Here is a 27063-nt window from a genome sequence, read left to right as displayed (position 1 = left end):
AGAAGACATAGGGACATAGGGTAGAAAACATAGGGACATAGGGTAGAAGACATAGGGACATAGGGTAGAAGGCATAGGGACATAGGGTAGAAAACATAGGGACATAGGGTAGAAAACATAGGGACATAGGGTAGAAGACATAGGGACATAGGGTAGAAGACATAGGGACATAGGGTAGAAGACATAGGGACATAGGGTAGAAGACATAGGGACATAGGGTAGAAGACATAGGGACATAGGGTAGAAGACATAGGGTAGAAAACATAGGGACACAGGGTAGAAGACATAGGGACATAGGGTAGAAGACATAGGGACATAGGGTAGAAGACATAGGGACATAGGGTAGAAGACATAGGGACATAGGGTAGAAAACATAGGGACATAGGGTAGAAGACATATGGTAAAAGTCATAGGGACATAGGGTAGAACACAAACACACATAGGAACACACTGGAGACTTATATTTACCTTTGAGAAAAAGAGACATTAGAAAATCTTATCTATTGACACACACACAAACTTCTTCAGTTCTTAACCATTCTTCCCCTCTTGTATCACTTTTCATCCCCTCCCTTCTATCTCCCTGTCCTTCCCTCACCAATCCATCCCTCTTCCCTCTCTCTCTCCCAGACACTCACAACAGAGGGCAAACCTATAAATGTCTGGTTATCTGTTCCAGACTGCCTCGTAATAGTAAAGCCATAAAGCCATGTCACTGGCCATAAACAAGCAGGGAGGATTATTCTCACCCCCTCAGCACTGAGCTGGCCTGCAGTAGAGTAGGGTGGACTGGGGAGCACCAGGGCCTGCAGTAGGGTAGGGTGGACTGGGGAGCACCAGGGCCTGCAGTAGAGTAGGGTGGACTGGGGAGCACCAGGGCCTGCAGTAGAGTAGGGTGGACTGGGGAGCACCAGGGCCTGCAGTAGGGTAGGGTGGACTGGGGAGCACCAGGGCCTGCAGTAGAGTAGGGTGGACTGGGGAGCACCAGGGCCTGCAGTAGAGTAGGGTGGACTGGGGAGCACCAGGGCCTGCAGTAGAGTAGGGTGGACTGGGGAGCACCAGGGCCTGCAGTAGAGTAGGGTGGACTGGGGAGCACCAGGGCCTGCAGTAGAGTAGGGTGGACTGGGGAGCACCAGGGCCTGCAGTAGAGTAGGGTGGACTGGGGAGCACCAGGGCCTGCAGTAGAGTAGGGTGGACTGGGGAGCACCAGGGCCTGCAGTAGAGTAGGGTGGACTGGGGAGCACCAGGGCCTGCAGTAGGGTAGGGTGGACTGGGGAGCACCAGGGCCTGCAGTAGACTAGGGTGGACTGGGGAGCACCAGGGCTGGGAGGGCCTGAAGTAGGGTAGAGTGGACTGGGGAGCACCAGGGCTGGGAGGGCCTGAAGTAGGGTAGGGTGGACTGGGGAGCACCAGGGCTGGGAGGGCCTGAAGTAGGGTAGAGTGGACTGAGGAGCACCAGGGCTGGGAGGGCCTGAAGTAGGGTAGAGTGGACTGGGGAGCACCAGGGCTGGGAGGGCATGGAGGTTTAGGGGAGTGTGGGTGGGCATTTGGAGGTTCGGTGGGGGGAAGGAATAGATCATATCTAGCAGAGGGGAGAAGGCAGAGAAAGTTGATCTCCCAGATCACAGATGGGATAGAGAAGGCTACATGAGGGCATTAACCAACATGTCTGGCTGATCGTTTTTTACATGAGGGCATTAACCAACATGTCTGGCTGATCGTTTTCTACATGAGGGCATTAACCAACATGTCTGGCTGATCGTTTTCTACATGAGGGCATTAACCAACATGTCTGGCTGATCGTTTTTTACATGAGGGCATTAACCAACATGTCTGGCTGATCGTTTTTTTACATGAGGGCATTAACCAACATGTCTGGCTGATCGTTTTCTACATGAGGGCATTAACCAACATGTCTGGCTGATCGTTTTTTACATGAGGGCATTAACCAACATGTCTGGCTGATCGTCTTTTACATGAGGGCATTAACCAACATGTCTGGCTGATCGTTTTCTACATGAGGGCATTAACCAACATGTCTGGCTGATCGTCTTTTACATGAGGGCATTAACCAACATGTCTGGCTGATCGTTTTTTACATGAGGGCATTAACCAACATGTCTGGCTGATCGTTTTTTACATGAGGGCATTAACCAACATGTCTGGCTGATCGACTTTTACATGAGGGCATTAACCAACATGTCTGGCTGATCGTTTTTTACATGAGGGCATTAACCAACATGTCTGGCTGATCGTTTTTTACATGAGGGCATTAACCAACATGTCTGGCTGATCGTCTTTTACATGAGGGCATTAACCAACATGTCTGGCTGATCGTTTTTTACATGAGGGCACGTGAAGTTGTCTCTTGCATGTGTGTTTGTTTGTCATGAATGTGTGTGTGTGTGTGTATTTGTGTGTGTGAATACTTCTTTCTTTCTATGCATCTGTGAGTATGAATGTTTGTCTTTGTGTGTCTGTTTGTGTGTCTGTTTCAGTGTGTGTGTCGATGGTGGTATTGTTTAGAGGTCAGCTCATGACCCCCAAAGGTCCCGGAAGAGTGGTGTTTCATGTTAAACCCCAGACAAGCGGATCCAGCCACCATCAAACGTGTGTGTTTCTGCGAGTGTTTGTTTGGTTGTGTGTCTGTGCCTGTGTGTGTGTGTGTGTGTCTGAGTATTGTGGCGGCAATGGGTGTTGTTTAAAAATAAGTTAATGACCTTTGCGAGCCCCGGAAGAGAGGTGTTTCATGTTAACCCCTAAACTACCCCAGACTGCAGTATCAAGGGTTAAAACAGACAACATCAGGGGGGCTGCAGCAGACATAAGTGACAGGTGTTAAAGGACCGGTCACCCGAGCCTGGGAACCGCCGGACCAACAGACCAGAGAGGAGGAGAGAAAAGAGGGATGGATGGAGGGGAGGAGATGGTGAGGGTCGAGACTGGACCTGACAGGTCACGGGAGGTCACAGAGAGATGACCTCTCGTCATGGCTACAAACACATGTACACATACACGCGCCCAGACACTCACATGCGCGCACGCACGCACGCACGCACGCACGCACGCACGCACGCACGCACGCACGCACGCACGCACGCACGCACGCACGCACGCACGCACGCACGCACGCACGCACGCACGCACGCACGCACGCACGCACGCACGCACGCACGCACGCACGCACGCACGCACGCACGCACGCACACACACACACACACACACACACACACACCTCCATTTTGTTCTCATCTCCCCAGTGCAGGATCAGAGGAGAGACCACTGTTGACCACCCATAGAGGGAAGGAGTGAAAGGGAGAGAGAGAAGGAAAGAGACCGAGTGATAGATTGAGGACTTGACGAGTGTGGGTTCTTGTCAAGCATCATATTCTACTGTTCCCACTAGCATGTATCCTCCAGTCCAGTTGAGCCTCAGTAGACTTGGATTATTACAGAGAGAGAGAACAGAAGACACAGAGAGAGAGAGAGAGAGAGAGAGAGAGAGAGCAGCGCTACACTGCCAGAGAGCAAGGCGGTGAACCACCACATCTTAACAATGAGCAGCCTGACCAGACTCTCCAACCCCACATCAAATCCAGCCACAGGTCCAGGCTTCAATGGCTGCAGGAATCCAGCTTTCAGCAATTTGTTATAGCAGCAGATGTGAGTCTGTAGCTTTAATAACGTTCAAACAGTGGGTTTTACTCGTAACATGCATGACAAACGCTGTTGGTAGAGTGTTGACTATTAAACAGAGAATTAAAATGGAAAATTACAACCATAATAAAGTATCAAAAAGCAATAACAACAATATGACGTTTTGTTCTGCCAGTTTTTCTCCAGTTATGAACCATTTGTTTGTTATCCCCTCCCTTCTATCTCCCTGTCCTTCCCTCACCAATCCATCCCTCTTTTCTACCTCACCCCGTTAGTCTCTCCCCCTCAGTAGAGAACCAACCGTGATGGGAGGGTGATGGAAGGGAGGGAGGGGGGTATGAATAAGGGGGGGGGAGTTTAGAATGACAACCTGAGGGTTGTATAAGTGGGGGAGGGGGGGTTAAGCAAGAATGACAATGACCTGAGGGTTGTATAAGTGGTGGGGGGGGGATAAGGTGGTCAGTAGCTAGAGGTGGAGTGGGGTGGATGAGTGTACAAGGTAGGATGTTTGACTCAGTGGTAACAAGAACTGGTCTGAGGGTTGAATTGGGGGTCGAGGATAGGCCAATGAAGGGAAGAGGGATTTTATTTGTGAATGACCTCAGCGGTCTGACATGGGCGTCCGTGCAGCAGGGCACACTCCGACCTCCATCACATGACCGGATAACTGATAACACGTACTCTACTATCTCTCTCTCCTCTACTCTCTGGCCTGCTGGCTGGTTGTGTGCTGGGTGGGATCTGTATGCCTCTGATAGGGGCTTTCCTGGACAACCAGACAGGGGGGGAAACGGAGGGAGGGAGAGGGAGAGAGTAATGTGTGTGTGTGTGTGTGTGTGTGTGTGTGTGTGTGTGTATAACACCCTTAAAAACATTCCAGGCTTCACATCTTGACAGACGGTATCGTTGCTAAGGAACAGTTAGAAATGAACCTCCCCCCTCCCCAACGTTACAAATATTTTCACATGACCCTCTCCTTGGACTGTAAAATAAATTGCACAACCTCCCCCCTCATAGAATTAATTCAAAATAATGTTTACGACCACAAATAATAACTGTAGCGACCCTGTTTTTATTAACGTGGATATGGACTTGCCACCTCAGCATGCGTTTGTGGCACGGTTGATGTCACGCAGGACTACGGGCCAAAAGGTTGAGGGTTCACTGATGACCATGGACGAGCTCTCCCTGCCTGTTCCACTAGGCCTACATTACGATCAAAGCCGGCTGCAGATCAGCTAGGGGGAAATCAGATGTTCCACTAGGCCTACATTACGATCAAAGCCGGCTGCAGATCAGCTAGGGGGAAATCAGATGTTCCACTAGGCCTACATTACGATCAAAGCCGGCTGCAGATCAGCTAGGGGGAAATCAGATGTTCTACATCTTGATGCCGTATTTATCATTCTATCAAATATATGCAACACTTTTTCCACCAGCAGGTTTCTGTGCCAATGCAGCACACAACCAATAAACAAAGCAGACCACCTTCAGCCACTTCAATATCACGGCTTGTGTTTTCAACACCACAATAAATAGACAATGACAATCTGGACAAACAGAGAATACATCACAGATTTACATTCATCAAATGGCCGCTTCACAGCTTGGATTGATTGATTTTATATGTCAGTAAAAAAATAAATACATATAGTGCCTTCAGAAAGCATTCATACCCTTGACTTATTCCACATGTTGTTGTGTTACAGTCTGAATTCAAAATGGATTAAATAGATTGATTGAACATTGACACCCCTTTACTATGACATTCCAATTTGAGCTCAGGTGCATCCAATTTCCTTTGATCATCCTTCAGATGTCATTACAACTTGGAGTCCACCTGTGGTCAAATCAATGATTTAGCAAAAAACCCCCCTGTGTTTATAAGGTCCCACAGCTGACAGCGTATGTCAGAGCAGAGTCGCAGTTCAACAGCTCAGACACAAGACGTATGCGGCAGGGACTCCAGACCATCACGGATTACAAAGGGAAAACCAGCCACGTCCCGGATACCAACGTCTTGCTAAACCCCTTCTTCGCCCGCTTTCACCCAGTACCCTGCCCTGAACTTAGTCACTGTCACTAGCCGGCTGCCACCCAGTTACTCAAATCCTGCACCTTAGACGCTGCTGCCCTATGTACATAGACATGGAATCACTGGTCACTTCAATAATGGAACACCAGCCACTTTAATAATGTTTGCATAATGTTTTACTAATTTCATATGTATATACTATATACTAGTCAAGTCCATCCTATTCAGCTATTGCTGTACATATACTATTCTATCCAACGTATTCTACAGACATACTATATATTCTATCCACATAGTGTCCATAATGTCTATACATCCCATCACATATGTGTATTGAGTATATCTGAATATTTAGTATATCTGTGGATAGAATATTTAGTATATCTGTAGAAAATGTTGGATGTAACAGTATGGAGACCTTATTCTAAAATGTACTTAATTGTTTTTTCCCCTCATTAATCTATACACAATACCCCATAATGACAAAGCAAAAACTTATGAACACTTTTTTTATAGCTAATTTAGAAACATTTTTAAACTGAAATATAACATTTACATAAGTATTCAGACCCTTTACGCAGTACTTTGTTGAAGCACCTTTGGCAGCGATTACAGCATCGAGTCTTCTTGTGTACGACGCCATAAGCTTTGCACACCTGTACACCTGTTTCTCCCATTCCTCTCCGCAGATCCTCTCAAGCTCTATCAGGTTGGATGGGAATCGTTGTTGCACAGATATTTTCAGATCTCTCCAGAGATGTTCAAGTCCAGTCTCTGGCTGGGCCACTCAACGACATTCAGAGACTTGTCCCGAAGCCACTCATGCTTAGTTTTGGCTGTGTGCTTAGGGTCGTTGTCCTTTTGGAAGGTGCACCTCCGCCCTAGTCTGAAGTAATGAGAGCTCTGGAGCAGGTTTTCATCAAGGATCTCTCTGGATTTTGCTCCGTTCATCTTTGCCTCGAAGACTAGTCTCCCAGTCCCTGCCGCTGAAAGACATCCCCACAGCATGATGCTGCCACCACCATGCTTCACTGTAGGGATGGTGCCAGGTTTCCTCCAGATGTGACGCTTGGCATTCAGGCCAAAGAGTTCAATCTTGGTTTCATCAGACCAGAGAATTTTGTTGTGTCTTTAGATGCCTTTTTGCAAACTCCAAGCGGGCTGTCATGTGCCTTTTACTGAGGAGTGGCTTCCATCTGGCCACTCTACCATAAAGGCCTGATTGGTGGAGTGCTGCAGAAATGGTTTCCCTTCTAGAAGGTTCTCCCATCTCCACAGAGGAGCTCTGTCAGAGTGACCATCGGGTTCTTGGTCACCTCCCTGAACAAGGTCCTTCTACCCCAATTGCTCAGTTTGGCCAGGCGGCCAGCTCTTGGAATAGTCTTGGTGGTTCCAAACTTCTTCCATTTAAGAATGATGGAGGCCACTGTGTTCTTTGGGCCCATCAAAGCTGAAGAAATGTTTTGGTACCCTTCCCCAGATCTGTGCCTCGACACTTTCCTGTCTAGGAGCTAAACGGACAATTCCTTCAACCTCATGGCTTGATTTTTGCTCTGACATGCACTGTCAACTGTGGGACCTTATATAGAGAGGTGTGTGCCTTTCCAAATCATGTCCAATCAATTTAATTTACCACGGGTAACTGCTGACGTTGAGATTGGTGTTTTGCGGGTACTATTTAATGAAGCTGCCAGTTGAGGACTTGTGAGGCGTCTGTTTCTCAAACTAGACACTAATGTACTTGTCCTCTTGCTCAGTTGTGCACCGGGGCCTCCTACTCCTCTTTCTATTCTGGTTAGAGCCAGTTTGCCCTGTTCTGTGAAGGGAGTAGTACACAGCATTCTACGACATCTTCATTTTCTTGGCAATTTCTCGCATGGAATAGCCTTCATTTCTCAGAACAAAAATAGACTGACGAGTTTCAGAAGAAGGGCTTTGTTTCTGGACATTTTGAGCCTGTAATCAGGGCTTTGTGATGGCCACTCCAATACCTTGACGTTGTTGTCCTTAAACCATTTTGCCACAACTTTGGAAGTATGCTTGGGGTCATTGTCCATTTGGAAGACCCATTTGCGACCAAGCTTTAACTTCCTGACTGATGTTGCTTCAATATAGCCACGTAATTTTTCTTCATCATGATGCCATCTATTTTGTGAAGGGCACCAGTCCCTCCTACAGAAAAGCACCCCCACAACATGATGCTGCCACCACTGTGCTTCACGGTTGGGATGGTGTTCTTCAGCTTGCAAGCATCCCCCTTTTTATTCCAAACATAATGATGGTCATTATGGCCAAACAGCTCTATTTTTGTTTCATCAGACCAGAGGACATTTCTCCAAAAAGTACGATCTTTGTCCCCATGTGCAGTTCCAAACCATAGTCTGGCTTTTATTATGGCGGTTTTGGAGCAGTGTCTTCTTCCTTGCTGAGCGGCCTTTCAGGTTATGTTGATATAGGACTCGTTTTACTGTGGATATAGATACTTTTGTACCCGTTTCCTCCAGCATCTTCACAAGGTCCTTTGCTGTTGTTCTGGGATTGATTTGCACTTTTACGCACCAAAGTACATTCATCTCTAGGAGACAGAACGCGTCTCCTTCCTGAGCGGTATGACGGCTGCATGGTCCCATGGTGTTTATATTTGCGTACTATTGTTTGTGCAGATGAACATGGTACCTTCAGGCGTTTGGAAATTGCTCCCAAAGATGAACCAGACTTGTGGAGTTCTACAATTCTTTTTCTGTGGTCTTGGCAGATTTCTTTTGATTTTGCCATGATGTCAAGCAAAAAGACACTGAGTTTGAAGGTAGGCCTTGAAATACATCCACAGATACACCTCCAATTGACTCAAATGATGTCCATTAGCCTATCAGAAGCTTCTAAAGCCATGACATAATTTTCTGGAATTTTTCAAGCTGTTTAAAGGCACAGTCAACTTAGCGTATGTAAACTTCTGGAATTGTGATACAGTGAAATAATAGACTTGAAGATTTCTGTTCATCGCCACTCCCCAACCATCTTAACAGAGCTTGAGAAAATCTGCAAGGAAGAATGTGAGAAAAGCCCCAAATCCAGATGTGCAAAGCTGATACAGACACAGTGCCAAAGGAGCTTCTACAAAGTATTGACTCAGGGGGGTGAATGTTATGTAAATGACATATTTTTGTATTTCATTTTCAATTCATGTGCAATAATGTCCAAAAACAGTGATTTTGTTGTTGTTCTAATCCATTTTGAATTCAGGTAACAACAAAATGTGGAATAAGTCATGAGGTATGAATATTTTCTAAAGTGACCGGAATTGCACAATAAAGTCGGGGACGTATTTCCATTGTGGTCCCTACTGTGTATGTAAATACATATACAATTACATAGATAGACACATTACAGAGATACAGACAAAAAAAAGTGTTATTCTGTTCACACATTAGCCAGCTTTTGACATTCTTTTTAAAAGTGGTTATGGATGGTATGGCTTACTGTGGTAGTTTGTTCCCATCATCTGCGCCGTGATACAGAAATGTGATCTTACATTTAAAACAGTGAATGTTAGAGTCTCAGGCTCTGGTCTTACGCTGGTGGACATTTTTAATAAATGAAAAACAGTTGGATAGCTATCTGGGGGCTGAGTCCGTGATAATTCTGTGGACCAGAACTATTTTTTCCACTGATAACTAGCCAAGCTGCTTAACAGGCTCGACCTCCAGATGAGTATGAGGGAGGAGGTTCAGACTCGACCTCCAGATTAGTATGAGGGAGGAGGTTCAGACTCGACCTCCAGATGAGTATGAGGGAGGATGTTCAGACTCGACCTCCAGATGAGTATGAGGGAGGAGGTTCAGACTCGACCTCCAGATGAGTATGAGGGAGGAGGTTCAGACTCGACCTCCAGATGAGTATGAGGGAGGATGTTCAGACTCGACCTCCAGATGAGTATGAGGGAGGAGGTTCAGACTCGACCTCCAGATGAGTATGAGGGAGGAGGTTCAGACTCGACCTCCAGATGAGTATGAGGGAGGAGGTTCAGACTCGACCTCCAGATGAGTATGAGGGAGGAGGTTCAGACTCGACCTCCAGATGAGTATGAGGGAGGAGGTTCAGACTCGACCTCCAGATGAGTATGAGGGAGGAGGTTCAGACTCGACCTCCAGATGAGTATGAGGGAGGAGGCTCAGACTCGACCTCCAGATGAGTATGAGGGAGGAGGTTCAGACTCGACCTCCAGATGAGTATGAGGGAGGAGGCTCAGACTCGACCTCCAGATGAGTATGAGGGAGGAGGTTCAGACTCGACCTCCAGATGAGTATGAGGGAGGAGGTTCAGACTCGACCTCCAGATGAGTATGAGGGAGGAGGTTCAGACTCGACCTCCAGATGAGTATGAGGGAGGAGGTTCAGACTCGACCTCCAGATGAGTATGAGGGAGGAGGTTCAGACTCGACCTCCAGATGAGTATGAGGGAGGAGGTTCAGACTCGACCTCCAGATGAGTATGAGGGAGGAGGTTCAATACCATTCTTACAGCTTGTTTGGCTGGAGACTTATTGTTTACATGTTCTGCTGCTGGTGAACCATGATGTGCAGCATAATCAGAGTGACACTGGATTAGTGCCAGAGTGTTTATGGGGTCTAACTAGGTTTCCATCCAACTGGCAAAAGATTTGTGAATATTTTTTTTAATCTGCATTAAAACAATATGCGCATTTTCCCATCAGAGTTGTGCTTAAATGCAAGTTAAATGGGTTTCCATGACATTTTCAACTCTAGGCCTACTGTTGGTTTTGCCACAATAGTTTTTGAGTAGATATAGTGAACGTGTCCACTCTGCTGTTGACACGTGTACTCTAGCCAACAGCTCACAGATACAGTGTAGGTACAGCCCACTACATGATGACATCATTATGGACAACAGTGCAACCTTTATTTTATTTGTCAAACGGCAGCCAAGCATCAATAATCATGTCACCAGAATAAGACCCTCAATATTTATTGAAGGGACCATCAAACTATACACCTACCACTATTATCAGTATGAATGGTGGATAGAGGACAGGATACACTGTGGTTTAGTAAAAGTTAGCACATGGAAAAAGCGTAGTGCATGAGGGGAGGACATTTGGCTAGGATGGAATAAATAATATAGTAAAACCTGCAGAGTGAACCAGGAAACACACACTACCCTCCCCTGTGCCCAATAAAAAAAACACACAACGCTCCCCAAAGCAAAACATATCTCAGAGAGAGGATGCCAAACATCACCCAGCGCAAAGTGAACATACTCTCTGTGTATGAGTGTGTATATCTTAAACATATCTGAGGCACTGAGATCCATCTGACACCAATTACCCCCCTTATTAAACCACGGGCATTCTGCTTAATACCTGACATACCATACCACACACACAGTATACAAACACACACACATACAATGAGAGAGACTGGAGAGAGAGGGAGAGAGACAGAGGGAGAGAGACACACAAACACAGAGAGACAGACAGAGAGGAAAGAGCAACATGAGACCTCTATCTTTCACCTCAGTCAATAATTCATGCTGTGCATGTATGCTCCTTGTGCATCATGGGAAACGTCCACTTCTGGCTGACCTCCAGAGTGACCACTAGTGGCCCCCACCCCTCCTCTCCTCCTCACCCCCTCCATACTCTTCCCTCCGTTACAGACAGAGAGAGGAGAGATAGCCAGCTCTCACTGCTGCTCGGACTGTGAGCTTCCGTAACTAATGCCTAGGCTTCAGCTCAGTGGGTCTCAGGCATAGACATACAAATCACCTCAGATACACCAAGGCTGGGCTTCTGACTGGGTCATCTTCTTTTAAATAGTCTCTTTAAAAAAACAGAACCCTCTTTGGGTCTTTGAAAAGTGCTATATAAATCCCACATTATTATTATTAAATCATTCTGATTGAAAACATCACTTTGACATACATCTATTGCTGAGCAGACGTGGGCTCCCGAGTGGCGCAGCGGTCTAAGGCACTGCATCTCAGTGCAAGAGGTATCACTGCAGTCCCTGGTTCAAAGGCCGGGGTAGGCTGTCATTGTAAATAAGAATTTGCTCTTAACTGACTTGCCTAGTTAAATAAAGGTTAAATAGAATAAAAAATAAAGAAATGTCATCACTGAAATCATTCTGAATGACTTGAGTTGTCATGCGGTTTGTTCATGGGGTTTGTTCATGGGGTTTGGACCACAACAACCAATAGAGAGCAGTGTGTTTGTCCCACTCAGAAGCGGGATTCAGCTCAGCTGTGGTGTTTCTCTCATAAACAAGGGTTGCATGGAGTCAACATGGAGTCAACAGACTAGTAAACCTCTGGGTGCACTCATGCTTAACCTCTCCCTCTTTTTTCTTTCTCACTTTCTCTCGCTTCTCTCTGACTTTCCCCCCCTTTTCTTTTTCTTTCTCACTCTGACTTTCCCCCTCTCTAACCTTTCTCTCCCTCCCTCGCTCTCTCTTTTATTTGCTCCCTTCAGCTTTCACACAAACAAGGGACCAAAACAACCATTCTTCCTAAATGTTCATTGTTTCAATATATTTCTGAGGTCTGAATCTGGGCCCAATTTTTTTTGATCATTGACACAAATCTTGAGGCGCAGCACGCATCTCTCCCCGACACTGTGACCGTAGTGCTGCATGCATCTCTCCCCGGCACTGTGACCGTAGCACTGCACGCATCTCTCCCCGACACTGTGACCATAGCGCTGCACGCATCTCTCCCCGACACTGTGACCGTAGCGCTGCACGCATCTCTCCCCGGCATTGTGACAGTAGCGCTGCACTCATCTCTCCCCGACCCCGGCACTGTGACCGTAGCGCTGCACGCATCTCTCCCCGACACTGTGACCGTAGCGCTGCACGCATCTCTCCCAGACACTGTGACCGTAGCGCTGCACGCATCTCTCCCCGACACTGTGACCGTAGCGCTGCACGCATCTCTCCCCGGCATTGTGACAGTAGCGCTGCACGCATCTCTCCCCGACACTGTGACCGTAGCGCTGCACGCATCTCTCCCCGACACTGTGACCGTAGCGCTGCACGCATCTCTCCCCGACACTGTGACCGTAGCGCTGCACGCATCTCTCCCCGACACTGTGACCGTAGCGCTGCACGCATCTCTCCCCGACACTGTGACCGTAGCGCTGCACGCATCTCTCCCCGGCACTGTGACCGTAGCGCTGCACGCATCTCTCCCCGACACTGTGACCGTAGCGCTGCACGCATCTCTCCCCGACACTGTGACCGTAGCGCTGCACGCATCTCTCCCAGACACTGTGACCGTAGCGCTGCACGCATCTCTCCCCGACACTGTGACCGTAGCGCTGCACGCATCTCTCCCAGACACTGTGACCGTAGCGCTGCACGCATCTCTCCCAGACACTGTGACCGTAGCGCTGCACGCATCTCTCCCAGACACTGTGACCGTAGCGCTGCACGCATCTCTCCCCGACACTGTGACCGTAGCGCTGCACGCATCTCTCCCCGACACTGTGACCGTAGCGCTGCACGCATCTCTCCCCGGCACTGTGACCGTAGCGCTGCACGCATCTCTCCCCGACACTGTGACCGTAGCGCTGCACGCATCTCTCCCCGACACTGTGACCGTAGCGCTGCACGCATCTCTCCCCGACACTGTGACCGTAGCGCTGCACGCATCTCTCCCCGACACTGTGACCGTAGCGCTGCACGCATCTCTCCCCGACACTGTGACCGTAGCGCTGCACGCATCTCTCCCCGACACTGTGACCGTAGCGCTGCACTCATCTCTCCCCGACACTGTGACCGTAGCGCTGCACGCATCTCTCCCCGACACTGTGACCGTAGCGCTGCACGCATCTCTCCCCGGCACTGTGACCGTAGCGCTGCACGCATCTCTCCCCGACACTGTGACCGTAGCGCTGCACGCATCTCTCCCAGACACTGTGACCGTAGCGCTGCACGCATCTCTCCCAGACACTGTGACCGTAGCGCTGCACGCATCTCTCCCCGACACTGTGACCGTAGCGCTGCACGCATCTCTCCCCGGCACTGTGACCGTAGCGCTGCACGCATCTCTCCCCGACACTGTGACCGTAGCGCTGCACGCATCTCTCCCCGGCACTGTGACCGTAGCGCTGCACGCATCTCTCCCCGACACTGTGACCGTAGCGCTGCACGCTTCTCTCCCCGACACTGTGACCGTAGCGCTGCACGCATCTCTCCCAGACACTGTGACCGTAGCGCTGCACGCATCTCTCCCCGACACTGTGACCGTAGCGCTGCACGCTTCTCTCCCCGACACTGTGACCGTAGCGCTGCACGCATCTCTCCCAGACACTGTGACCGTAGCGCTGCACTCATCTCTCCCCGACACTGTGACCGTAGCGCTGCACGCATCTCTCCCCGACACTGTGACCGTAGCGCTGCACGCATCTCTCCCCGGCACTGTGACCGTAGCGCTGCACGCATCTCTCCCCGACACTGTGACCGTAGCGCTGCACGCATCTCTCCCAGACACTGTGACCGTAGCGCTGCACGCATCTCTCCCAGACACTGTGACCGTAGCGCTGCACGCATCTCTCCCCGACACTGTGACCGTAGCGCTGCACGCATCTCTCCCCGACACTGTGACCGTAGCGCTGCACTCATCTCTCCCCGACACTGTGACCGTAGCGCTGCACGCATCTCTCCCTGGCACTGTGACCGTAGCGCTGCACGCATCTCTCCCCGACACTGTGACCGTAGCGCTGCACGCATCTCTCCCCGGCACTGTGACCGTAGCGCTGCACGCATCTCTCCCCGACACTGTGACCGTAGCGCTGCACGCTTCTCTCCCCGACACTGTGACCGTAGCGCTGCACGCATCTCTCCCAGACACTGTGACCGTAGCGCTGCACGCATCTCTCCCCGACACTGTGACCGTAGCGCTGCACGCTTCTCTCCCCGACACTGTGACCGTAGCGCTGCACGCATCTCTCCCAGACACTGTGACCGTAGCGCTGCACGCATCTCTCCCAGACACTGTGACCGTAGCGCTGCACGCATCTCTCCCCGACACTGTGACCGTAGCGCTGCGCGCATCTCTCCCCGACACTGTGACCGTAGCGCTGCGCGCATCTCTCCCCGACACTGTGACCGTAGCGCTGCGCGCATCTCTCCCCGACACTGTGACCGTAGCGCTGCACGCATCTCTCCCCGACACTGTGACCGTAGCGCTGCACGCATCTCTCCCCGACACTGTGACCGTAGCGCTGCACGCATCTCTCCCAGACACTGTGACCGTAGCGCTGCACGCATCTCTCCCCGACACTGTGACCGTAGCGCTGCACGCATCTCTCCCCGACACTGTGACCGTAGCGCTGCACGCATCTCTCCCCGACACTGTGACCGTAGCGCTGCGCGCATCTCTCCCAGACACTGTGACCGTAGCGCTGCACGCATCTCTCCCCGACACTGTGACCGTAGCGCTGCACGCATCTCTCCCCGGCACTGTGACCGTAGCGCTGCACGCATCTCTCCCCGACACTGTGACCGTAGCGCTGCACTCATCAGTGGCTGGAATGGAAAGTGGCCGATACTTTATCTAGAGTTTATCAGAACCAACATTACAGAAATTCATTATCTCTCTTGCACACTAGCTCACATAGAAGAGGACCTGACAATCACAAGCCTTAATGGTGTATCCCAGAACATCTATGTCCCTTCTTACAACAACAACAGATTAAAATAAGCTACAAAGAGGAAGACAAGGAGACAACATATTTAGAGAAGTTCTGTCTTGGACTCCAAGGTTAGGTTCAATCACCTCCTCCATAGTGAACCCATGACAGACGGATGGTGAGAAAGGGGAAAAGGAGATGGTCAGGGGGAACAACCAGACCTTTCCACTCTTACTGGCCTAGTTCCCACTCTCAGAGGGTCATAGGGCCCTGGCCACCTCTCAATTAACACATATAAAACCCTAAACCAGCCTTAAATAAACAGCCACTTATATAACACCATACAAACATATAATGAATGCATATAAAACCTTAAACTAAACTTCCAAAAACATCCACTTATGCTAAATATATAAAACACTATACAAACCCACCATTAACACATAAAACCCTAAATAACATGATAGAATCACATAGAGAACCGTGGGTTGTGGTGCTGCTAGGTTTCCACAGGAGAGAGACAGCTTTACCACGGTGTTAGTGGGATTTAATAGACCAGTGTCAACCACCACAACAGGTGGGAAGAGTCAATATTGGACACCAATGTTTAGAGTCACACAGGGTTTATCTGATGCTTTATTTTCACACCAATGGCCAGTACTTCTTACTTCTGCTTTAATCACCTCAGCTGCTATCCTAGCACATATTTACTCTGTCATTTTATAAAATACCATACAAATAATTTGATATAACTTTATTGTCCCCCGTGTCCTCCTTCATGTTGACTGCTTTAACTCACCTCACCCACCATATTATTTTCAAGTAAATTCAACACGGTACAGTTGAACTGAACACAACTTCATTGTCCCCTATAGGGTATCCTACTTATTGCTTCCCAAACTACTGCTCTATTATTCCTATCTATCACTTTCAGTGTTCCCAAAAAATACCCCCAGAGAACCCTCTCCCCTTCCCTCCCTCTCCCTCCTACAACCCCCTATCTCTCCCCCTCCCCCTCCCTTTCTCCTCTGTACATCCCTCTCCTCTCTCATTCTCCTCTCCCTCCCTCCATGTGACTTCCCAGAGTGCCCAGGACCAGGTCTCTCCCCCTCTCCTCTCGGCAGCTTCCCACGGACACATAGCGGCTACTGGGCTGGAGGAGGACTGTGGGAAGGCAGGGAGCCAAGGGCTTTCTGGGGACGAATAGTCACGTCTGTCAAGAACCCACACACAAACATATGAGCATGGACAAAATGTGCGCACACACACAAACTCCCGAGCACACGTGCAGGTGCTCTGCGTGGGTGCTCTGCGTGGGTGCTCGCGAGTGCAACCCTCTGCATCAATCTATTCTAAAATATATTTGATGCTGTTCATAGTCACGTCATAGAGCTAAGTCTCAATTTAGGGTAAAGATTGGGGGTGGGTTAATCTGATCCGAGATCTGCGGTTAGGGACAATATCTACCTGGAGAGGCAGGGAAGAATGAGAAGGGGTTTTACAGTGTTGTGAGTCTATCAGAAAAGAACCATGTTGCTAGTTCCCAGGCTGTCCCTATGGGAAGGGGTTCCCAGAACCACCCCCACCAAACCTCATTCATTATTCTATTACTCTCCATCTATCTCTGTGTGTGTGTGTGTGTGTGTATGTGTGTCCTTCTCTCCCTCTATGTGTATGTGTGTGAGTGTCTCTCTCTCTCATTCAGGAGCCAGGGAGATTCAAGTCTTCTGTTGAGGCCCAGGTGGAAAGTTCATTATCGGAGCAGGTTCTATAAATAGCAACTCAGTGAGTCCAGTGAGAGAATGGTGGAGAGCAGACACTGGACCACTAACTGTCCACCACTAACAGTATGGAGTTACAGGGATGTCATGCACGCTTTATGGACATACAGTTGATGTAAATTGATAGCCACTGGTCTTTATCACAGAGGTCCTACACTTCCCTACACCAGTTCAACCATTCTGACTCCATGCTCTATTTCCCATTAGAATAGAATGAGGGTAGGTGAGAAGGCCTACAATGTACAAGAAGAAAGAGGAGGGGAAAAGAGGGAGTGAAATAGAAAGAGAGAGTACAGAAGACTGAGAAAGAGGAGGGAGAAAGAGGGAGTGAAATAGAAAGAGAGAGTACAGAAGACTGAGAAAGAGGAGGGTGAAAGAGGGAGTGAAATAGAAAGAGAGAGTACAGAAGACTGGGAAAGAGGGAGAAAGAGGGAGTGAAATAGAATGAGAGAGTACAGAAGACTGAGAAAGAGGAGGGAGAAAGAGGGAGTGAAATAGAACGAGAGTACAGAAGACTGAGAAAGAGGGAGAAAGAGGGAGTGAAATAGAATGAGAGAGTACAGAAGACTGGGAAAGAGGGAGAAAGAGGGAGTGAAATAGAATGAGAGAGTACAGAAGACTGAGAAAGAGGGAGAAAGAGGGAGTGAAATAGAACGAGAGAGTACAGAAGACTGAGAAAGAGGAGGGAGAAAGAGGGAGTGAAATAGAATGAGAGAGTACAGAAGACTGAGAAAGAGGAGGGAGAAAGAGGGAGTGAAATAGAACGAGAGTACAGAAGACTGAGAAAGAGGAGGGAGAAAGAGGGAGTGAAATAGAACGAGAGAGTACAGAAGACTGAGAAAGAGGAGGGAGAAAGAGGGAGTGAAATAGAACGAGAGTACAGAAGACTGAGAAAGAGGAGGGAGAAAGAGGGAGTGAAATAGAGAGAGTACAGAAGACTGAGAAAGAGGAGGGAGAAAGAGGGAGTGAAATAGAATGAGAGAGTACAGAAGACTAAAAAAGAGGAGGGAGAAAGAGGGAGTGAAATAGAATGAGAGAGTACAGAAGACTGAGAAAGAGGAGGGAGAAAGAGGGAGTGAAATAGAACGAGAGAGTACAGAAGACTGAGAAAGAGGAGGTTAGAAAGAGGGAGTGAAATAGAAAGAGAGAGTACAGAAGACTGGGAAAGAGGAGGGAGACAGAGGGAGTGAAATAGAATGAGAGAGTACAGAAGACTGAGAAAGAGGAGGGAGAAAGAGGGAGTGAAATAGAACGAGAGAGTACAGAAGACTGAGAAAGAGGAGGGAGACAGAGGGAGTGAAATAGAACGAGAGAGTACAGAAGACTGAGAAAGAGGAGGGAGAAAGAGGGAGTGAAATAGAAAGAGAGAGTACAGAAGACTGAGAAAGAGGAGGGAGAAAGAGGGAGTGAAATAGAAAGAGAGAGTACAGAAGACTGAGAAAGAGGAGGGAGAAAGAGGGAGTGAAATAGAACGAGAGAGTACAGAAGACTGAGAAAGAGGAGGGAGAAAGAGGGAGTGAAATAGAACGAGAGAGTACAGAAGACTGAGAAAGAGGAGGGAGAAAAAGGGAGTGAAATAGAAAGAGAGAGTACAGAAGACTGAGAAAGAGGAGGGAGAAAGAGGGAGTGAAATAGAAAGAGAGAGTACAGAAGACTGAGAAAGAGGAGGGAGAAAGAGGGAGTGAAATAGAAAGAGAGAGTAACAGAAGACTGAGAAAGAGGAGGGAGAAAGAGGGAGTGAAATAGAAAGAGAGAGTACAGAAGACTGGGAAAGAGGGAGAAAGAGGGAGTGAAATAGAAAGAGAGAGTACAGAAGACTGAGAAAGAGGGAGAAAGAGGGAGTGAAATAGAAAGAGAGAGTACAGAAGACTGAGAAAGAGGAGGGAGAAAGAGGGAGTGAAATAGAAAGAGAGAGTACAGAAGACTGAGAAAGAGGAGGGAGACAGAGGGAGTGAAATAGAAAGAGAGAGTACAGAAGACTGAGAAAGAGGAGGGAGAAAGAGGGAGTGAAATAGAAAGAGAGAGTACAGAAGACTGAGAAAGAGGAGGGAGAAAGAGGGAGTGAAATAGAAAGAGAGAGTAACAGAAGACTGAGAAAGAGGAGGGAGAAAGAGGAAGTGAAATAGAAAGAGAGAGTACAGAAGACTGGGAAAGAGGGAGAAAGAGGGAGTGAAATAGAAAGAGAGAGTACAGAAGACTGAGAAAGAGGGAGAAAGAGGGAGTGAAATAGAAAGAGAGAGTACAGAAGACTGAGAAAGAGGAGGGAGAAAGAGGGAGTGAAATAGAAAGAGAGAGTACAGAAGACTGAGAAAGAGGAGGGAGACAGAGGGAGTGAAATAGAAAGAGAGAGTACAGAAGACTGAGAAAGAGGAGGGAGAAAGAGGGAGTGAAATAGAAAGAGAGAGTACAGAAGACTGAGAAAGAGGAGGGAGAAAGAGGGAGTGAAATAGAACGAGAGAGTACAGAAGACTGAGAAAGAGGAGGAGAAAGAGGGAGTGAAATAGAAAGAGAGAGTACAGAAGACTGAGAAAATGAAGTTCAGAATCAGAGAGGAAGAACAGAGGAAAGGTCAGAGAACAAACCAGGAAAACTCTACAAAAAATGATAATAATACAAGATATCAGAAAAGCGGGAATGAAAGAGTAGATGGAAAGAAAACGCAGAAATAAGAGAAAGTGGGAACAAACAAAAAGTAAGCAAGAAGTAAGCAAGAACAAAAAGTAAGCAAGAAAATAAAAACCGCCAAGCAGCGAAAAGGTAAAAAAAAAGCTCAATAATTTGAGAGAAAGAACGTAAGAGAGAGAGAAAAGAGAGAGAAAAGAGAGAGAAAAAAGCCTGGAAAGGAAGGGAAAGGGGTAATAAGGAAGAGGCTGCTGTGTGGATAAGTAGTACTTTAGTTTGGAGCCTTTGGCAGGCAGGGCCAGGGCTCTTGGACCAACCCCAACAAGCTCACTGTTGTACTGGTTCCCCTGGGCAACATTACAGTGGTCCGGATTCCGCGTTGCCATCTTTAACTGGGCCATAATGATTATGGAGCTGAAAGCACTGACGGCACCGGGCTCATGTTATTACAGCAACCCTGATTTACACTACACCACCACCACTCATAATGCACATGGTCCACACCTCTCAACATCACTGCATGTGTAGCCCACCATAGTCCACTGTCTAAATCTATATGGGTTGTGTGCTAAAGGAAAAACCCTTGGAGGGACAAAAAAAGTTGTAATCATTTTCTATTCTATTCTTTTCTATTGAATAGGTGATGGGGAGGAGGACAATGTTTCCATATAAGGGACTGAAAAACAAAGGAAAAGAAATGTCCCCTGCTATCTCATGCCTTCTGGGAGTTAAGTCATCCAATTGGATTCTACTGATGATGACTGGAGGTAAACAGAACAGAGCAGGGGTAGTCGGGGTGGTGTGTGTATGCGTGTGCGTGTATGTCTGTGTGTGTATGCCTGTGCTTGTGTGTGTGTGTGTGTGTACCCCCCCCAGTGTTTATCTAAAGCTGTCGTCGGAGAGAGTGACAGCAGGCTGACGCCATTGGAGGTGAACGGTGGGTGTGTGTGGGTGTGTGTGTGTGTGTGTGTGTGTGTGAGATATGGGTGGGAGAAGAAGGGAGGCAGGGAAACCTTTATTTAACTAGGCAAGACAGATAAGAAAAAAATTCTTATTTACAATGACGGCCTACCCCGGCCAAACCTGGATTCGAACCAGGGTGTCTGTAGTGACGCCTCTAGCACTGAGATGCAGTGCCTTAGACCGCTGTGCCACTCTGGAGCACAAGAGGGAGAGAAAGAGAGAAACACACAGTAGATGCAGAATGAGGCACTGCTGGGTGATTTGTATGTGTGAATCTCTGTAGTTGTGGTAAACTGCTACAGAGGATTCAGGATTGATGTTCTTTTAAAACATCAAACTCAGCTGCATTATGGACTATATGGGACTAGTACATCTGGGCCTGGAGAACATGCATGAAGTCGCATGTCTATTCCTGCAATTTACAGTCATTTGTTACAGATGTGTGTTACACAGTGTGTGTGTGTGTGTGTGTGTGTGTGTGTGTGTGTGTGTGTGTGTGTGTGTGTGTTACATGGATCATAACTCTGGGTAAACTATGGAAGAAGAACGAGCCACAGTGGCACAAATGAGGAATGACAGTTAGTTACAGTTTTGAATAAATGCTGTAAATAAAGCATGGTTCACCCATTCTGAAGAATGGAACAACAGTGTCCCTTATTCCACACAGAATAGGGTCAAAAATATTTCCTGAGACATACACTTGCACCGGCCCAGGAGCCAAGGCCCTGTGGTGTGTTTGTTGAATCTTGTCCTTGCAGGGGCCGGACCCAGCCGAGGTACACCTACAGAGCCGGGGGGAGTGACGCCACCCACAAATATACAGAGGGAGTGTTGACCTCAGACCAATTATTTTCACAGTCTTGTGTCAACAAGCATCGTCGTAGAATCGCCCTATGGCTGCGCTGCTATGGAAGCCCAAATCGAGTCATTAACACATCAGAAGAGAGAGCTCTGTGTAAAATAGTTGTATTCTTTAAAAAATGTGAGTTATCCTGTATAGGCCTTGATTGAGGTTCCTGTAGATATAAACATAATATATAAGGAATTAGGCTACTTACAACAAACAGATATACAGGCCATGTGTTGATATGAACAGCTCCTTTTAGATCACTTCTGTCCTGTTTTCAACTGTATTATGGACAATTCTGACACATAGTATGTTTCTAAATGTATCTATATCTGAGTATGTGACATGGTTACACCATTACGAACTGATATCCCATTACTTCACCTCGTTGGAAACCGATTCTAAGACACTTTAAAATAGGGTGGCAGCTGCCGACGGGCTGGAAGGCGACTCAGCAGGAGGAAGTATTCAATACCAACGAATCTCACAGTTTAACAGCGCAACAACATTCATCAGTTAGGACACCATACCTGCGAATGAGAGATTTGACATGTGCTTTTCTCAAATGCCAAGTGATTGACAGTCAAAATACAAGGCTGTTTGCTTTTCCATTTCATACATCATATCCATATGAACAATTATCCAAGAATAACAAATATAGGCTGATAGGCTAAAAATGCTAAGAAATAAAAATAGGCCTAATTGTAGGCAATGGACGCATTATAGGCTCAAATCTTATAAATGTTGAAACTGGTTCACTGTCGTTTGAGTACAAACCATTTCATACTCAAAATGTGCTTTCAAAAATATGAACACAGAACTGCACAAAATAAGTTTGTAAGTAAATACTCTCATAAGTGTTGTTGAAACAGGTCCTGCAGGTTTACAGTGTGAAACTAAAAGAAACATGTAGCCATGTTTTTGCGTTGCCCCAACTGTATCTGTCAAGGAGGAGAGCGCAGCATATGAGCGCTGCTTTCCAAGCCCCTGCAGCAGACAGTAGTGTGGATTAATGAGCGCTGCTTTCCAAGCCCCTGCAGCAGACAGTAGTGTGGAGTAATGAGCGCTGCTTTCCAAGCCCCTGCAGCAGACAGTAGTGTGGAGTAATGAGCGCTGCTTTCCAAGCCCCTGCAGCAGACAGTAGTGTGGAGTAATGAGCGCTGCTTTCCAAGCCCCTGCAGCAGACAGTAGTGTGGAGTAATGAGCGCTGCTTTCCAAGCCCTTGCAGCAGACAGTAGTGTGGAGTAATGAGCGCTGCTTTCCAAGCCCCTGCAGCAGACAGTAGTGTGGAGTAATGAGCGCAGCTTTCCAAGCCCCTGCAGCAGACAGTAGTGTGGAGTAATGAGCGCTGCTTTCCAAGCCCCTGCAGCAGACAGTAGTGTGGAGTAATGAGCGCTGCTTTCCAAGCCCCTGCAGCAGACAGTAGTGTGGAGTAATGAGCGCTGCTTTCCAAGCCCCTGCAGCAGACAGTAGTGTGGAGTTATGAGCGCTGCTTTCCAAGCCCCTGCAGCAGACAGTAGTGTGGAGTAATGAGCGCTGCTTTCCAAGCCCCTGCAGCAGACAGTAGTGTGGAGTAATGAGCGCTGCTTTCCAAGCCCCTGCAGCAGACAGTAGTGTGGAGTGTTGAGCGCTGCTTTCCAAGCCCCTGCAGCAGACAGTAGTGTGGAGTAATGAGCGCTGCTTTCCAAGCCCCTGCAGCAGACAGTAGTGTGGAGTAATGAGCGCTGCTTTCCAAGCCCCTGCAGCAGACAGTAGTGTGGAGTAATGAGCACTGCTTTCCAAGCCCCTGCAGCAGACAGTAGTGTGGAGTAATGAGCGCTGCTTTCCAAGCCCCTGCAGCAGACAGTAGTGTGGAGTAATGAGCGCTGCTTTCCAAGCCCCTGCAGCAGACAGTAGTGTGGAGTAATGAGCGCTGCTTTCCAAGCCCCTGCAGCAGACAGTAGTGTGGAGTAATGAGCGCTGCTTTCCAAGCCCCTGCAGCAGACAGTAGTGTGGAGTTATGAGCGCTGCTTTCCAAGCCCCTGCAGCAGACAGTAGTGTGGAGTAATGAGCGCTGCTTTCCAAGCCCCTGCAGCAGACAGTAGTGTGGAGTAATGAGCGCTGCTTTCCAAGCCCCTGCAGCAGACAGTAGTGTGGAGTGTTGAGCGCTGCTTTCCAAGCCCCTGCAGCAGACAGTAGTGTGGAGTAATGAGCGCTGCTTTCCAAGCCCCTGCAGCAGACATTAGTGTGGAGTAATGAGCGCTGCTTTCCAAGCCCCTGCAGCAGACAGTAGTGTGGAGTAATGAGCGCTGCTTTCCAAGCCCCTGCAGCAGACAGTAGTGTGGAGTAATGAGCGCTGCTTTCCAAGCCCCTGCAGCAGACAGTAGTGTGGAGTAATGAGCGCTGCTTTCCAAGCCCCTGCAGCAGACAGTAGTGTGGAGTAATGAGCGCTGCTTTCCAAGCCCCTGCAGCAGACAGTAGTGTGGAGTAATGAGCGCTGCTTTCCAAGCCCCTGCAGCAGACAGTAGTGTGGAGTAATGAGCGCTGCTTTCCAAGCCCCTGCAGCAGACAGTAGTGTGGAGTAATGAGCGCTGCTTTCCAAGCCCCTGCAGCAGACAGTAGTGTGGAGTAATGAGCGCTGCTTTCCAAGCCCCTGCAGCAGACAGTAGTGTGGAGTAATGAGCGCTGCTTTCCAAGCCCCTGCAGCAGACAGTAGTGTGGAGTAATGAGCGCTGCTTTCCAAGCCCCTGCAGCAGACAGTAGTGTGGAGTAATGAGCGCAGCTTTCCAAGCCCCTGCAGCAGACAGTAGTGTGGAGTAATGAGCGCTGCTTTCCAAGCCCCTGCAGCAGACAGTAGTGTGGAGTAATGAGCGCTGCTTTCCAAGCCCCTGCAGCAGACAGTAGTGTGGAGTAATGAGCGCTGCTTTCCAAGCCCCTGCAGCAGACAGTAGTGTGGAGTTATGAGCGCTGCTTTCCAAGCCCCTGCAGCAGACAGTAGTGTGGAGTAATGAGCGCTGCTTTCCAAGCCCCTGCAGCAGACAGTAGTGTGGAGTAATGAGCGCTGCTTTCCAAGCCCCTGCAGCAGACAGTAGTGTGGAGTGTTGAGCGCTGCTTTCCAAGCCCCTGCAGCAGACAGTAGTGTGGAGTAATGAGCGCTGCTTTCCAAGCCCCTGCAGCAGACAGTAGTGTGGAGTAATGAGCGCTGCTTTCCAAGCCCCTGCAGCAGACAGTAGTGTGGAGTAATGAGCACTGCTTTCCAAGCCCCTGCAGCAGACAGTAGTGTGGAGTAATGAGCGCTGCTTTCCAAGCCCCTGCAGCAGACAGTAGTGTGGAGTAATGAGCGCTGCTTTCCAAGCCCCTGCAGCAGACAGTAGTGTGGAGTAATGAGCGCTGCTTTCCAAGCCCCTGCAGCAGACAGTAGTGTGGAGTAATGAGCGCTGCTTTCCAAGCCCCTGCAGCAGACAGTAGTGTGGAGTTATGAGCGCTGCTTTCCAAGCCCCTGCAGCAGACAGTAGTGTGGAGTAATGAGCGCTGCTTTCCAAGCCCCTGCAGCAGACAGTAGTCTGGAGCAATGAGCGCTGCTTTCCAAGCCCCTGCAGCAGACAGTAGTGTGGAGTGTTGAGCGCTGCTTTCCAAGCCCCTGCAGCAGACAGTAGTGTGGAGTAATGAGCGCTGCTTTCCAAGCCCCTGCAGCAGACAGTAGTGTGGAGTAATGAGCGCTGCTTTCCAAGCCCCTGCAGCAGACAGTAGTGTGGAGTAATGAGCACTGCTTTCCAAGCCCCTGCAGCAGACAGTAGTGTGGAGTAATGAGCGCTGCTTTCCAAGCCCCTGCAGCAGACAGTAGTGTGGAGTAATGAGCGCTGCTTTCCAAGCCCCTGCAGCAGACAGTAGTGTGGAGTAATGAGCGCTGCTTTCCAAGCCCCTGCAGCAGACAGTAGTGTGGATTAATGAGCGCTGCTTTCCAAGCCCCTGCAGCAGACAGTAGTGTGGAGTAACGAGCGCTGCTTTCCAAGCCCCTGCAGCAGACAGTAGTGTGGAGTAACGAGCGCTGCTTTCCAAGCCCCTGCAGCAGACAGTAGTGTGGAGTAATGAGCGCTGCTTTCCAAGCCCCTGCAGCAGACAGTAGTGTGGAGTAACGAGCGCTGCTTTCCAAGCCCCTGCAGCAGACAGTAGTGTGGAGTAACGAGCGCTGCTTTCCAAGTCCCTGCAGCAGACAGTAGTGTGGAGTAATGAGCGCTGCTTTCCAAGCCCCTGCAGCAGACAGTAGTGTGGAGTAATGAGCGCTGCTTTCCAAGCCCCTGCAGCAGACAGTAGTGTGGAGTAATGAGAACTGCTTTCCAAGCCCCTGCAGCAGACAGTAGTGTGGAGTTATGAGCGCTGCTTTCCAAGCCCCTGCAGCAGACAGTAGTGTGGAGTGTTGAGCGCTGCTTTCCAAGCCCCTGCAGCAGACAGTAGTGTGGAGTGTTGAGCGCTCTGGGTCGCGTTCCAGCTCGCCTCGAGTCGCCCCTCCCATTCTCGTTAAAACTCTCCGTTCCATTCGCCAATAAAGCGCTTTTGTCTTGGGGTCGGGAAGCTTATGGGCTCTCGCCGGACACTTGAAGCGCATTCCTCGACGTGGAGCTTTCAACCACTCGCTAGACACCGGTGGCTAAAGAGTTTTTATGTATTTTAATAACTTTATGCTGTTGCACCGTTTCGGGGACTTTTGACAGAGTGATCCACGGACGACTAAAGGATTTCGAACTGTTTACTTGTTCTACGTGGGTCCTCTTGGATAACATTTTTATGTAGCACACATTTCTGAATGCGCCGCAACTCAAACTCTACGCAGGGAACAGAACCGGTAAGTTTTTTCCCCGAACAGAATGGTTTTATGAATAAACTGCAAAGTTTATATATGCAAAGTTGTGTGACACAGATTGGTCATTGAGTAGGAAGCATGTTGCAGAATGCGAAAAGCAGTACAGTTTGGAAAACAAGCCCTATAGCTGAGAAAAATGTGGGGTTATGATTTTGGATAAAGCTTGAGTTTATCAACTTTGCATGAATAACTTAAGTAATTTATTGAAAAGTAATAACATAATTAAATTGAAAATTAATAATTATTATTTTTCTTCATAAAGAGACATTCGTTTTTAATAAACATATATGCCTACTAGTACACACCACCCTTCTACAGACTCCACACTCCGACTCCTGTTATGCTATGTTATAACGTTCTATGACAGGAGTTGGCTAGAGGTGAAATGTTCACCCATTCCAGACACACCTTCTCACCGCACCGAATGAGAACCCTACAAGGCCTACAACATTCTGTAAAGAACAGCTTGTCAGCTTCCAATTTGTACCATGCAAACCGAGGATCATTTACGCAGAAACATTCAAAGTCACTTAAAAACATTCAATCATTTACAAATATTCAAAATCACTCATATAGTCTAAAGAGCGATAACAAATCAGTATAGGAAAGTCAAACGCCGCAGCATGTCTCTAATCTGTGCGGAACAACAGCTGGAAACACTTCAATC

The 27063-nt window shown here is 48.5% G+C and overlaps 2 protein-coding genes across 2 annotated transcripts in view; one reads left to right on the top strand and one right to left on the bottom strand.

Annotated features, from left to right (window-relative positions):
- Positions 1-753: 753 nt before the first annotated feature.
- LOC129832786 (uncharacterized) lies at positions 754-20132 on the bottom strand. Its single transcript, XM_055896785.1, has 2 exons — positions 20017-20132; positions 754-1507 (listed from the first exon to the last, which is right to left on the bottom strand). The coding sequence occupies exons 1-2, from the start codon at positions 20130-20132 to the stop codon at positions 754-756; spliced, it is 870 nt and encodes a 289-aa protein (XP_055752760.1).
- A 6085-nt stretch (positions 20133-26217) lies between these two features.
- LOC129833677 (vasorin-like) overlaps positions 26218-27063 on the top strand; it is a 42433-nt gene continuing 41587 nt past the window's right edge. Inside the window, exon 1 of the mRNA XM_055898423.1 lies at positions 26218-26378. The gene's annotated coding sequence lies outside the window, so the exon portion shown is untranslated. The remainder of the gene's footprint in view (positions 26379-27063) is intronic.

Source organism: Salvelinus fontinalis, chromosome 34 (genome assembly GCF_029448725.1).
Source record: "Salvelinus fontinalis isolate EN_2023a chromosome 34, ASM2944872v1, whole genome shotgun sequence".
Classification (NCBI taxonomy): Eukaryota; Metazoa; Chordata; class Actinopteri; order Salmoniformes; family Salmonidae; genus Salvelinus; species Salvelinus fontinalis.
The sequence above is the reverse complement of the archived record's forward strand: the minus strand, read 5'-3'. Positions and strand labels throughout refer to the sequence as shown.

Bases quoted from the DNA above. Each gene is read 5' to 3' on its own strand.
- LOC129832786 (XM_055896785.1), bottom strand. From the start codon at position 20,132: ATGGCAACGCGGAATCCGGACCACTGTAATGTTGCCCAGGGGAACCAG. The intron at 1,508-20,016 runs GTACTACTTATC...ATGCCCTCCCAG, and splicing joins GCCAAAGGCTCCAAACTAAA to CCCTGGTGCTCCCCAGTCCA.